The sequence below is a fragment of the Quercus lobata genome, chromosome 3, assembly GCF_001633185.2.
Source record: "Quercus lobata isolate SW786 chromosome 3, ValleyOak3.0 Primary Assembly, whole genome shotgun sequence".
NCBI lineage: Eukaryota > Viridiplantae > Streptophyta > Magnoliopsida > Fagales > Fagaceae > Quercus > Quercus lobata.
Window position 1 is genome coordinate 41,252,516 of NC_044906.1, and position 12,891 is coordinate 41,265,406.

At 31.6% G+C, this 12,891-nt stretch overlaps 1 protein-coding gene across 4 annotated transcripts; it reads right to left on the reverse strand.

Moving 5' to 3' along the window:
- Positions 1-8,884: 8,884 nt before the first annotated feature.
- Positions 8,885-12,555, reverse strand: LOC115982290 (transcription factor bHLH111). 4 transcript variants are annotated; one of them, XM_031104855.1, is made up of 7 exons: positions 12,187-12,555; positions 10,789-11,536; positions 10,144-10,266; positions 9,944-10,015; positions 9,766-9,831; positions 9,306-9,344; positions 8,885-9,203 (listed from the first exon to the last, which is right to left on the reverse strand). In XM_031104855.1, exons 1-7 carry the CDS (start codon positions 12,510-12,512, stop codon positions 9,036-9,038), a joined length of 1,542 nt encoding a protein of 513 aa, XP_030960715.1. In that variant the 5' UTR covers positions 12,513-12,555; the 3' UTR covers positions 8,885-9,035. The 4 variants fall into 4 exon arrangements, with proteins under 4 accessions (XP_030960715.1, XP_030960714.1, XP_030960713.1 ...); XM_031104854.1 differs by having other exon boundaries at positions 9,944-10,009; positions 10,144-10,293; XM_031104853.1 differs by having other exon boundaries at positions 10,144-10,293.
- Positions 12,556-12,891: the final 336 nt, after the last annotated feature.

Genomic DNA, 12,891 nt, shown 5'->3' on the forward strand with positions numbered 1-12,891 from the left:
TATGGTTTTGTCATGGATTGCCAAAGAGGGAGATTGTTAGGGTCATATTTTTTATAATTGGCTAATTTTTTGACAAAATGCACTTTATTTGTAATTGGGTAGATCTAAGATGGGTTTAGTACTTCAAGAAACATGTTATTCAAGTCAAATATTAAAGATATGAAGATTGATCCAAGAAACAAGTGAAGAAAAGCTGCTCATTAATTCTCTACAGATAGCTGCTATTGAGACTTAATTCGAAACTCGATAGATAGCTTGACACCAGCTCGTTCTATCGAGAATTACGATTTAAGAATTTCTAGATCTGAAATTTGGCCCATGCTTATGTGTATGTGTAGGGTTTCTTTTCTTACAATCCTAGACATATATAAGACTTATTTTAAAAGCTGTAATATATGGATATAGTGAAAAAGTGCTTAATTTCTTTGTAAGAAGCTATTGCGTTTGTACGTTATTGGGTTTTGAAACCAAGTGTTTCTTGAACTTTATTATTGATGAAGTAAAGAACTTTGCAACCAATAACAACCATTCAAGTTGCTAGAGATAGTCACGTACTAGGACTCGTGCAAATGAGTTAGTTACAAATTGGAGGTTTGTGCATCAAGGGAAAGAAGGCTACTACAAGATCAAGTCCAATTAGGTATTGGAGCGAAAGTTCAACTGTAGGTTGGTATTTTAGGATACGCTAGGGTAGTTGGTAAGATTTCTTATATTTGTAATCGCTTGATTGTTGATTAGTGGAATCTTGGAAGTGGTGACCTTAAAATCATCTGGTGGGGTTTTTGCATTGTGAGATTTTCTCCATTTGTCAACAAAACACCATGTCAAATTTATTTTCTGTTGCATTTAGTATTTTTGGTGATTTGTTGGTGCCTCCACAATTTGCATGCAGTTGAACCTAATTAATCAACTTGGGTAACTGAATTAATTAACCGGGGTCAAGCTATCTTAACCCAACACAATGGAGACTTGACTCCTAAAATTATTTTAAATAAAGTGGGGATTCTAATTCCTTCAAATTCCAACATGACTAATTCTTTGGGATTCCTAATTTCTTAATCAAGATTGGATTTAATAATTCTCAAAATAAAATGACCATAAAAATTGATTTGAGTAATTTTTCCAATTCCCAAAACTTGTTCATAAAAATAAAATAGGATTCTTGACATTCCTAATCACTTTCAAGTTTCTAACTTCTTCAAACTAATTCAATGGATCTTGAGATTAAAATCAATTATCTCATCCAAAACAAAATGAAGTCAATGCTTAATTAAACATCAAGTACTTGACTTAAATGTCCACCATTTAAATTGGAGAAAGCCATATTTGAGGATTTTAAATCTAAAACCTCAACATTAAGAACTACGAATTTGCTTGATCCCCATCAAGGGAACGTAGGCAACCCATGTACAAATAAATAAAAGCACATATCCCCTCAAGCATGAAAATAAATAAACTTATGTACAAAGGTGACATGGTTGGAATCAAAATGTATTCTCTTGAAATAAGGGATTGTAATTAAGAGATACATTATCTTGAATGGGCACTACTCAAATCAATAAAACTCATACGCCAAAAGGCATATGGATGAAATTATGCTTGATGAATTTTACTAAATAGCAATTCTTGTTAAACATAATTTCACAATTTTTGTTAAATATAATTGGAAAATTCTTGTTAACCATAATTTGACAATTCTTGTTAACCATAATTTAACAATTCTTGTTAAACATAATTTGATAATGTTTGTTAAACATAATTTGACAATTTTTGTTAAACATGAGTTAACAATTTTTGTCAACATAATTTTTGGCACACCCGGAGGGACCCATTCTCCTTTTCATCTCCAACTATGTTAGTTATACATTTTACTTTTGCATTGTAAATAGGTCTACCAATGGCCCCCCAAGTGACTGTTTACTTCCATAAACTTCTTGCAATTGCACGAGGAGCTAGTGGTTGTCGCATGGCATTCACCCTTGGTCGCCCTTCTATCAAGCTCAAGGTACCAAATGATGAACACATAGGCATGAGCGAGATCAGTACCCCTTCACACAATTCCGAGAGAGAGAGAGAGAGCATTTTCACTTTTTTGATGAAAAAATAGGAAAAAAAAAGTTATATAGTAGATTTCCAAGACCCCCTAAAAGAAGAAAGAAGATTGTATTTGTTCTAATTCCAGAAGGTGTGGGGATTAAAGGGTTTGGCTCCCCTCCCGTTTAAAATCCTCATTTTTTCTCCAGTTTTTGTCTAGATGACTGACACGTGGCAAATGACACATCCAAAGGTTAAAAAAACACCACGTCAACTATGAATTTTCTCTCAATTTTTGGGTCTTTCTCATTCATTCATTCTTTCTTTCCTTTTCTCTCTCTTTGCCCCACTCTCCAACATCATCAATGTCGCTTGAGAATCAAAGACCCCAAGATCATAGCTCTCTACAAAAAAGGGGTAAAAGTGGGACAATAAATGAGGAAATCAAAAAAGAATAAAAGATCTTTTTGTGAAAAGCCAAAGAAGCTCTATTGTGCAAGGTGGGTGTACAGGACTTGTAGGTTATTGTCCTCCTTTTGTAGAGCTATTTTCATTTTACTTGTTAAACCATCATCTGTTCTATCTTGATCTTGTTTTTAATTTTTTTTTTTTTGTCTTTTTTTTCTTCATTGTTTTAAGCAGTGGTTTAGTCGCATAATTTATTGTATATTTCTTGTTGATTTGGGCTAATTGAAGACCCAACATGTTATCATCGAATGGCCAAATCTATTCGACGTCAAAAACTTCAATTGATTTTTATCCCTCCATGATTTTCTTTTCTCAGCTTTAGTTGTATATTAAGATTGAAAGGAAAGCAAACTTGGGTTTTGTCAACCAAAAAATAAAAAATCAGACTTGGGTTTTCTCTTAGCTTTCAGAATTCACTTTTTCCCAAGTTTTGATCTTGATGCCTCTAATGTATAGGCGGCGGTGATAATGTTGGAGAGATAGCTAGGAAGAGGCAGAGAGAAGGAAAGAAAGAGAGAATGAAAGAGAAAGACCCAAAAATTGAGAGAAAATTCGTAGTTGACGTGGTGTTTTTTTTTTACCTTTGGATGTGTCATTTGCACGTGTCAATCATCTATATAAAAACTGGAGAAAACATGAGGATTCTAAATGGGAGGGGAGTCGGACCCATAATTAAATTACCAAACAAGCATATAAATAAATAGTGTAATCATAGAAACATGAATATTTTTATAAATATATTTCACAATTTTATAAGGTGATCAATTGTGGTTAGAATAACATTTCTTTTATATGACCTTACCATTGAGACCACGATTTTTATGCATCAATCATCATTGTCCATATCATCATTTTGTAAAAAAAAAAAGTTATGAGAATGTTTGTACTCTTACACTTATTGAAATAAATAATTTTAGAAGCACATTAAGGGAGGCCTCCACTTGTTCTTCTGCATTTTTGATGAATGAGTGGCACAAGAAAAAAGGAGAAATAATTGTGGCATATATGAGATGATCTTAAGATTCATGAATGAAGTCAAGAGATTTTACTAGGTAAAATTAAGTGTAAAGATGAAATTTCTCAACCAATCACAATTTGACACATCATACCACTAAGTCCATGTTGTATGTTCAAAATTGCCAATTATAAAGTGTCATGTGCTACTTAATGCCCACTATTGTTATTTTGAGACTCACAAAAATTCTTCAAGTGACACCAATTGAAAATTACCAAAAAAAAAAAAAAAAAAAGTGCCAATAACATGTTAATATTTTAATTTAAAGTAACAGAAGTAGTTTGATTATATATTTCCATTTACTACTAAAAATTAAGACACTTTGAAAAATTAAATGATGCCATATATTTCCTAGAGAACGAGACTTAAAATCCCTCCATTTAAACTATTACATGTGTTGCCTATCAAAATTAATTATTTGTCATTGAACCTCCTCAAGACTTAGAAGCACATAATTAATCATTTCTTATAGAAGGAATATTCTCAAAAGTTTTGAAGCTTTGCTGGAATCAACCTCTAAAACCTCCAAGAACTTCATCATTCAAAACTTCATTCAATTGAAACTTTTGAATTCGAAAAACATTTGAAGAAAGATTCATTCAAATCATGATCCCAAGTCTCAGTGTTTTACTAGAATCAAACTCCAAGGCCTTCAAAAGCTTATGTAACTTAGATCCGTCAAAGATGTGTAGGATTCCAGCTTTAAAGCTCAAAAGAATCTCTACTTACAAGTCTTCAAATACAAAGCATATTCCTAGAGCACAAAGATCGAGAACAACGAAGAGTCTCAAACAAGTGCACAAGTAGAAATTAATTGCAATTTTGTTCCAAAGACCTCACAGTCTATTTTCCTATTGAAACAAAGGACATCTTTTGTTTGAATCAATATTTGCATTGGCACAATTCTTGAATCAAAGACTTTTTTTTTTTTTCCCCTCTCTCAAAGTGATTGAATCATAGAATTATTCCCTTATAATAGAATAAATTACATAGAATTTTACCCAATTATTCATCAATTTATATTTACATTTGTGGCACTTTCAATAGTTTAATTTCCAAACTTGAAATTTTGTGTTTACATTAGGGGGGGACCTACTCTCTTAGAGCCTGGTCCATTCATAAATGGACATCAAGTGATTTTAATACCCAAACGTGTGTGTTTGGACATATGTTTTGGACATATGCTCGCAAGTGGATGAGACCCCTTTTTTTAGGATTTGTTGTCTATGCCCAGGTTGTGTCATGTCCATCGATATTTGCATCCGTGCTGCATACTTCTCTAGAAGATTTCAAATTTTGGTTTTTAACTCAAGTATGATTTACAAACATACGCCAAACATTATAGTTAGGCTAAAGTCCCTTTCTTTGGTCTACAACTAGCCTTTGTACAACACTTGCGAGCATTAATTCCGATCGTGGACAAGTTGATCCGAAATTGCAAATATTCTGATTTTAAATGAGTAGGTCTCTAGTCTCCAACTCCGCATGATTGATGTTCTGCCAAGCATCCACGAGATTTTGAGCACTGCTTTATCTTGCCTATAAAACGAGGACTAAGATCCGGATATATATATATATATATATATATATATTTTACTTTTAATTTTTTTATTCTATTAAATCTTAGCATTTTTGCCTCCTACATTTTGGATTTGTTTCTATTTTCCTCCTCACATTTTTTTTCTTCCTATTTTGATTTTTAAAATTTTGAAATCATTTTTAGTGTCATCCCTACCGTTATTTCATTAATGAAAATTGTCTACATGACACATAGAGCGCATAGTTGGCACAAAAATACTTACGTGGTCATTAAAATAATAATAAAAAAATTTAATTAACATTAAAAAAGTACATAATTCTCAGATTAATCAGATTAATCTGAGGCTGGCTCTGCTCTCAGCCATTAGGAAAGTACATAATTCTCCTCTAAAAGTAGTGGTCAAGACGCAATAGTCTCTTCTATTCTCATTATAAGCATCATCAACAACATCTTGAAATGCTAGTACTCTGGTTTTTGCTCTTTATTCTCATCTCCCCTTTGAACTTTTGCTAATTGGCATTCACTTTTTCCCTTCATGAACATATATACTTCTAGAAATTAGTTTTGTGGCATTGGAAAAATTACAATTCGTTCACACACTAGGACAAAATAATGAGGGCGGCCACATTGAAAAGCATATAAGCTGGCTGCTCCACCATTCTTCATTCAAATAGTTTAGTGATCATTTTTACAGATTGATATGATAAGAATACGTCATGAGTCATGACTCACAACTTACCAAGTGATTATTGATAAAAGTGTAGTTGCAAAGGATAATTCTGGCCTATCTAGTGAAGCCTAGCACTACACTTTGTTAATTAGAGAATCAAGCTGACATACTAATCTTTCAGTCCTAACAAGTGTGATCTTATAGAGCATAAAGAATTGAATTAACCGAAATTAATACGCGTAGAAATATATATATATATATATATTTTTTTTTTGAATGAGCAAGTTATGTTTTCGAGCCAACCCGCCAGGATTTTCATTACCATTCTCCATTCACCACCTTACTCCAACCGCTAATTGCCTCCAGATGGTCACCAGTATGTTATCACAGATGCATATCCAACAGATCCTTGTTGGACTAAATTGCAATTTACACTTTCAAAGTTTAGGGTAATTTTCTAAAGTTTATAAAAAAAAGTCCTCCATTTATATATGTTAAAGTGTTATATATATCTACCACATATATAAACTTAATTTTTATTGCATTATACTTCATTATCCATCTATTGTTGACACGGTGGTGGAAGTTAAATGAATCATAGAACAATTAATTATGATGCCATTTTGAGTGAGCCAAAAGATATTAAAAAAAAAAAAAAGTGATCGTGGACTTTAAAGGACAAAGTTTAGCTTTAATCATATTAGAGGAATATTCTCCAACTCATAAGGTAGTGATTTATAATATTTTTATAAGACTATATATGTGTATTATTTTAACAAATCATGATTAATTAAAAATTTCATGTGACTGAAACTATATATAGATTATCTCTTCAATGGCCACATAATAAGTTAGGAGAAGATAGTTCCAAAATGATTTGAAACTGGAAAAAATTTCCCTCTAAACTTATTAATTTGGAGATAAATCCTTCAAACTCCTACTAGCAAATTAATATGATTATATATTTTGAAAATTTAATTATTGCATGTTTTTTATGTTATTAAAAATTCATGTCAAATTTTGTTCAAATTATATGTTAATTACTATTCGATTCACAAATATATTTTTAATGCATAATTTAAAATTACAAAAACTTAAAATTTAAAAATTTGTTTGATAACATAAACATATTTATGCATAGTTTAAGATTACAAAAGTTTAAAATTTAAACATTTATTTGATAATATAACTATTGATTTTGACATTCTTAAAATTTTACAAACATTGAAAATATAATGTTAAAAAGCAATCTAACAGTTAATTTGTTAAAATTAACATTTAATAAAAATATATAAAAAAAGTTTGAAAAAAAAAAAAAAAAAGAAATTTACCTTTGAAGCTAAATTTTCTTCTGACTTTTTGAAATTACCCGTAACTTTTTACATGACTACAGACTCTGTCTCTCAACTGATTAAAAGTCTCCCTAAAATGATTGTACTAGGTTGACCTTATAAACCAACGTTGCAAAATCTTCAAAGGCCCAAGAAAGTCAAGATGAGTCTATTTTACTGTGAACATGCCTTGAACTTTTCTTTTTGGATAATGTGAACCCGGCCCAACTAATCTTGAGATTTTTTTTTTTGATAGGAACTTATCTTGAGTTTAACCATACATGAACGTCACCTATCAAATCTACATATTTAACAGTAATTATAAGCATTAAAGTTTTCACACCCCTTTTTCTTCTTTTTCTTGTGGTGGGTCCTAACGAGTGAATGAAAATTCCATGTATGAGAGGATATGAAAATTCATGTGAATTTGCATATTTAAAGTAATTAAGAAAAGAAGAAGTTTAAGTCATTATTTCTTTACTTTATTGTTCTGTTGTAAAAGTTGATATATATCGGTGATCTAAGCAAAAAAAATTAGAATTATTATCAATTTTATTATAAAAATTTACAAAATAATATGATAATGAATAATATTATTGTCGTATGCAAGTTTATCAACAATATAATATACAAATTTTTGGAATGTTTAAAAGTTAACGAATCAAATTATAAAATTTATGAATTAAAATTTGTAATATCCTAAAATCACAAGCTATTTATAATTTTGCCACCAAAATCTGAGGAGATTCAGGAGAAGCTCATGTCTCCTATTCCTTATGTCGGTGCAATTGGAAGTTGGTATATGTTATGGTTTATACTTGAACGAATATTTCATATGTTGTTATTATAGTTATAGTAAATATATGACAACTCTAGCTAGATGATGAGCAATGAAGGCCATATAATGGATCTTTTAATATTTAAGAGCTACTATAGATTTGGCCAAGAGTTTTGTACCTTAATTAGCATTTCTTGGTATTTCTAATAAAAGTATTTAAAGTTCAAATCCCTCCTCTCCAATTATCAAATAATAATAATAATAATAATAATAGTTTGGTATATAACATATGGTAGTCAATATCCTCCGAGAGGTTGTTTTAGTTTGGTTAGGTGAATGAAATATTTTGGTAATTGGTACTGGTCAGTACCAATATATTTGATAAGCTCAAATATTAGCTTAAGTATATATATTAACCTAATGAATTATCTTAATTTACATGTTCTATAATATATAAATTTTTAATTTTTTAAAATTATTTTTTAATTATATAGGCCAAAAACATTAATATAGACCGAAACACAATATCCATACTCCATAGCTTAATCGATATAGTTCGATATTTTATCTGCTATGTTTTAGAAAAGAATCAATATCAGTTAATATCCAATACAGTACATACCATAGGTAGGATTGATACCATATTGACTACTTTGACATAGTGTTATTATAACAAAGCATCTAATGATTCTATATTATTCTGGCGGCCCGTTGATAATTCTTTCTATGTGGCAATACAAGAAACTAGCAAAAGTAACTAGAAATTCTTCAGCATGTACTAATTGTTGTAGAGAGTTCTTTAAGCGTATATTTAGTATTTCGATTCTATTATTGGTTTTGCTACCATTATAAATTCCATATTTTGTAAATGAAAATTCTCCGTGTTTACCTGTGAATGTAGACGTTTAAGTCCAACCCATGTAAATCTTATGCCCCTCTCTCTCCCTTTTTTTTTTGGGGGGGGTGTGAAAACCTCTTTTTGTAATTGTTTTGATTTTTTTGCTTAAATTTGGCAAAAAGATACACAAACACGAAGTGCCTACCATGGCAACCAAGAAACCTAATGCTTCTCTTGATTTACCATTGATTTAACATTACATTTTATTTTTAATTTCTTGAGCTGCTTAATTAAGTGCACCTCTGCTAACAAAGGTACAATGGATTGCAAGATATTTAAACTAGGTATAGACTTATTAAGTTCACCTATACAAACTCCCTCTATATGTTGGTGTACTCCAGTAGTCTGATCCTGTGTTCTCACGGTAAATTTGAGGGGTACATGAGGTAGGAACTAAACAAAGACCTCTGCTCCTGAGATCAAGCTTTGTGTCTCCCTTTTCTTTCCTATCCAAGCTTCCCCATGGATCCTGAAATTATCACCAAGAGAAGAATCATTTCTGAGTTCTATTTTCAAGTCCTAGAAAGTGATTAACACGTACTTAATTACAGCCTTGGTTATTTTAATTTACCTTGTGCGAATTCGTCTTCATATAAGGGTTACTCAGTAGCTGCAAAACGTATCAAAAGGTAGCATTATCAATATTGATTTAATTCTTATGTTTATAGAGAAATTGCAAACAAACAATAGGCTCGGTGTTTATTTTGTCACAAAGAATGTAAATAGTACTGATATGATAAGTGCTGCTCCTACTTCAGGAACAGGATCATTTCTTTTGTTGGTTTTGTTTTGGTGCTAAGACTTTTACAGCTACTCGTCCCACTTCATTCAAATAGGGGACAAGTATAGAAGTCTATTTTTTTAGTCAATGTCATCCTCATAGTCTTTAGTTTTTTCATTGCTTGTGTCATTAATATCTTCTTGCGTTAATTTATATAGAAATAGTATATGGTGGCAATGAAAATACTTATAATTGATGCTGCTGCTACTACTGCTGAAATAAAAAGGAAGAGTTCAAATGATTAAATCACCTGTACTTGTTCTTGTAGAAACTTAATATATTGAATAGCTTCAAAGAGCACCGATGCAGTATCAGTCTGAAAATCAATTGAAACATAAATTGATAATAAAGCTAATGTTTTAAAATGGGAGAACAAAAAAGGATAAGGAAAAAAGAAAGAAAGAAAGTCATAGTGCTCATGTGCTAACCTTTCCAAAAGGTGACACAATTTGCTGAAGGGCCGTGATTCTGTCTCCAAGCTTGACTTTTGGTGCCTGCACCTATTAAGTATGAAAAAGGTTTCTTTCAAGTAATCTACAAGATTCTTCTTCTACTAATTTATATATATATATATATATATATTTAATATTTTATTTTAAACCTGAAAAATAACGTTTTCATTATATACCTTTACTGATGAAGCTGTAGGACTCTCTTGCTTTGGTTTTTTCAGGGCTGATTCTGAACCATCTTCAGACCTTTTCCTTTTTCCTTCATTTGCAATTCCCTGTCCTTTTCCATTATTTCTAGTCTGCATGGAGCAACTTGAATTTCTCAACTGAAACATTTGTTACAAAGAACAAATTATAGAGACAATAAAAAAAAAAAATTAACAAAAAAACCCTTGATGGATCAAGAGTCATGAAAGTACACCTAGGAAGCTTTAATATGGTTACAGGTATCGTATATATATATAGACACAAGGATAGGTCAATTTTTGAAGAATTAGGATTCGATAAAATAAGGATAATTAATTTTTATAAATTAATATTTTCAACCACATATTATGCTTATTTTAGTTTAAAAATATATAGAAAATGCTAAAACGTAAAATAATAACTAATTAAGAAGCTTTTATTTTCATGAAGAAAGTGAGTGAGAGAGATTTTTTTATAGATATTCATCGTATCCAATAGTATCTATATCAAAAGTGTTAAATATATACATGATATGATTATTAGTTTTAAATATCAATATTCATGGTACCTTGTTAAAACTACTATATAGGTAATTAGGTATAAAGGAATGAGGCCAAAAAGGTAAAAATAGTTACCATAGAAGTTTGCAGCCCTTGCTTCTTATAATCAGAGGTGTTCAAAGATTTGAAACAGTTGTTAGGTGCATGAATGTCCATCAAGGGCTTGCCCATGCGATTACTGAAAGATATAACATCTGCAAAGCTTTTTATGCTTCTGCAAGGAGAAGAATTAGGCATCCCATAGAAGTATGATCTGGGATTATCTCCCATCAAGGAGCTGTTAACTCCAATTTGATATCCAACACCATTACTGTTGAATGATCTTCGTAATAAAGCAACTGGGGCTTCAGTCTCACGGCGTTCATTCTCAACTTTCATATCATGACTATAACATGGAAATAAAGAAGAATTCCTAGTTGTTCCCAAGTCACATGATGTGGAATCAGCAAAGGCATGCTTCATGTGACAAAGATCAGGTTGTGAGTAATGATCCATGGAAGAACTCAAAGATATATTGCATGTTTGGGGGTCAAATTGGCGATTGACATCAGGGTCTGGAGGGGCAATAGACCAAGTGCTAACTAGATTGGACAACTTGTTTAACCTTTCATTATCAAGTACGCTATCATTGAACCCATTTATATGCTTTTCAAAATTGTTGAATGATGTAGAGTTTGTGAATTCCCAGCTGTTGTCCAATTTCTTCAAGTAGTCACAGGCAGGCTCAAACATCCCAGTTGACATACTCTTGGATGATAATGCATCAACAAAGTTCTCTTCTACATCTTGATTGTTTTGCAATTCTCCATTGCTTCCAACACTTCTGCAAGGTTCAATATTCATATAAGTCAGTGAGATTTCACAAGAAAAACAACTAAACTATCATTTCGCACTATAACCCAAGCTAGTAACATAGGCTGGTCATGGAGAACTAATTTTCATTTATGAAAATAGATGAAAGAAAATAAAACAACGTAGAGAAAATGAAACAAGAGAAACAAAGAGAATACAAAGAATTGATTATAAATAAGAAATATAAAAAATAAAAAGAATACAAAAAATTAACATGGTTCAACTTGATAACTTACGTCCATAACAAAAACAAGATTCAGAATAAGCATAATTCTTACCATAAATAACAATACCAATTTGTTAGTAGGTAAATCAGGAAATAGGGAAAGAAAGCTCCTCGTGTTTTCAAAGAAAAAGAAAAGAAAAGAAAAGAAAAAGGTAGAAAAGTGGGAAGCAAAGTGGAAAACCTAACCTACCACCTTAATGTACACCTACCCATTAGAGCACCAATCTCTTTTTCTTTTTCTAAAAGATTCTTCATTCCACTCAACTAAATTATCAAACAAACATCAAGATATAATAGAAACTAGTCGGTAGTCATGGAAATATATTCATGTTCTATTATAACTATATTTATTTCTTATTATTTAAAGGGTGCAATAATTAGTGTAATAAACTTACAAAAGAACATGGCTCCAAAGATTATTATCAGAGGCATGTTCTCCAATCAAATCGTTGGACGAAGCAGGCTCAGCAAGCCGGCGAGAGGATTCGACAGTCAAGCCCGAGTGGTTGGAAGCATTAGTAAACGATGTGGATATTGAAACATCCTCCTCACAAGAAGAGTTGGAGTTAGGGTTTTGATGGTGCCATGAGTTAGGGTTATTATTCCATGCAGGAAGAGAGGAAGCACCAGGGATATCCCACCAGTTTGTAGGTGTAGAGGAAGAGGTAGCAACAGAGCTTTCTATGCATTCTTCAGCCATATCTCTCTCTTTCTCACACATACACAAAGAACTAAGAGTGGAAATGATAGGTATAGAGTTGTGGTTCTCTAATATTTATTTTTCTTTTATGATGGTGGAGGGTTGAAATTTAAGGAGAAATATAGGCGATGGTGGTGACGTACGAGTTTTTGTAGGTTTTATCAAATAATAGGGGAGACAATAAAATATGCGACCTGAGTTTTTCCACTAAGTTTCGAGATCGTGGGTAATTATTATATAGGAGGATGGGCCAGCATGAGTTTGGCTCAGAGTTGCCAAAATGTTTTTGGACAAGTTTGGTTTAGCCTTAGGGTTCCAATTTGCCAATTTGGTTGGACAACCTTTTCTCAGTTTTCTCTCTCTCGGCGTGCGTAACTCCACAAAATTTTCAGGTGGATAG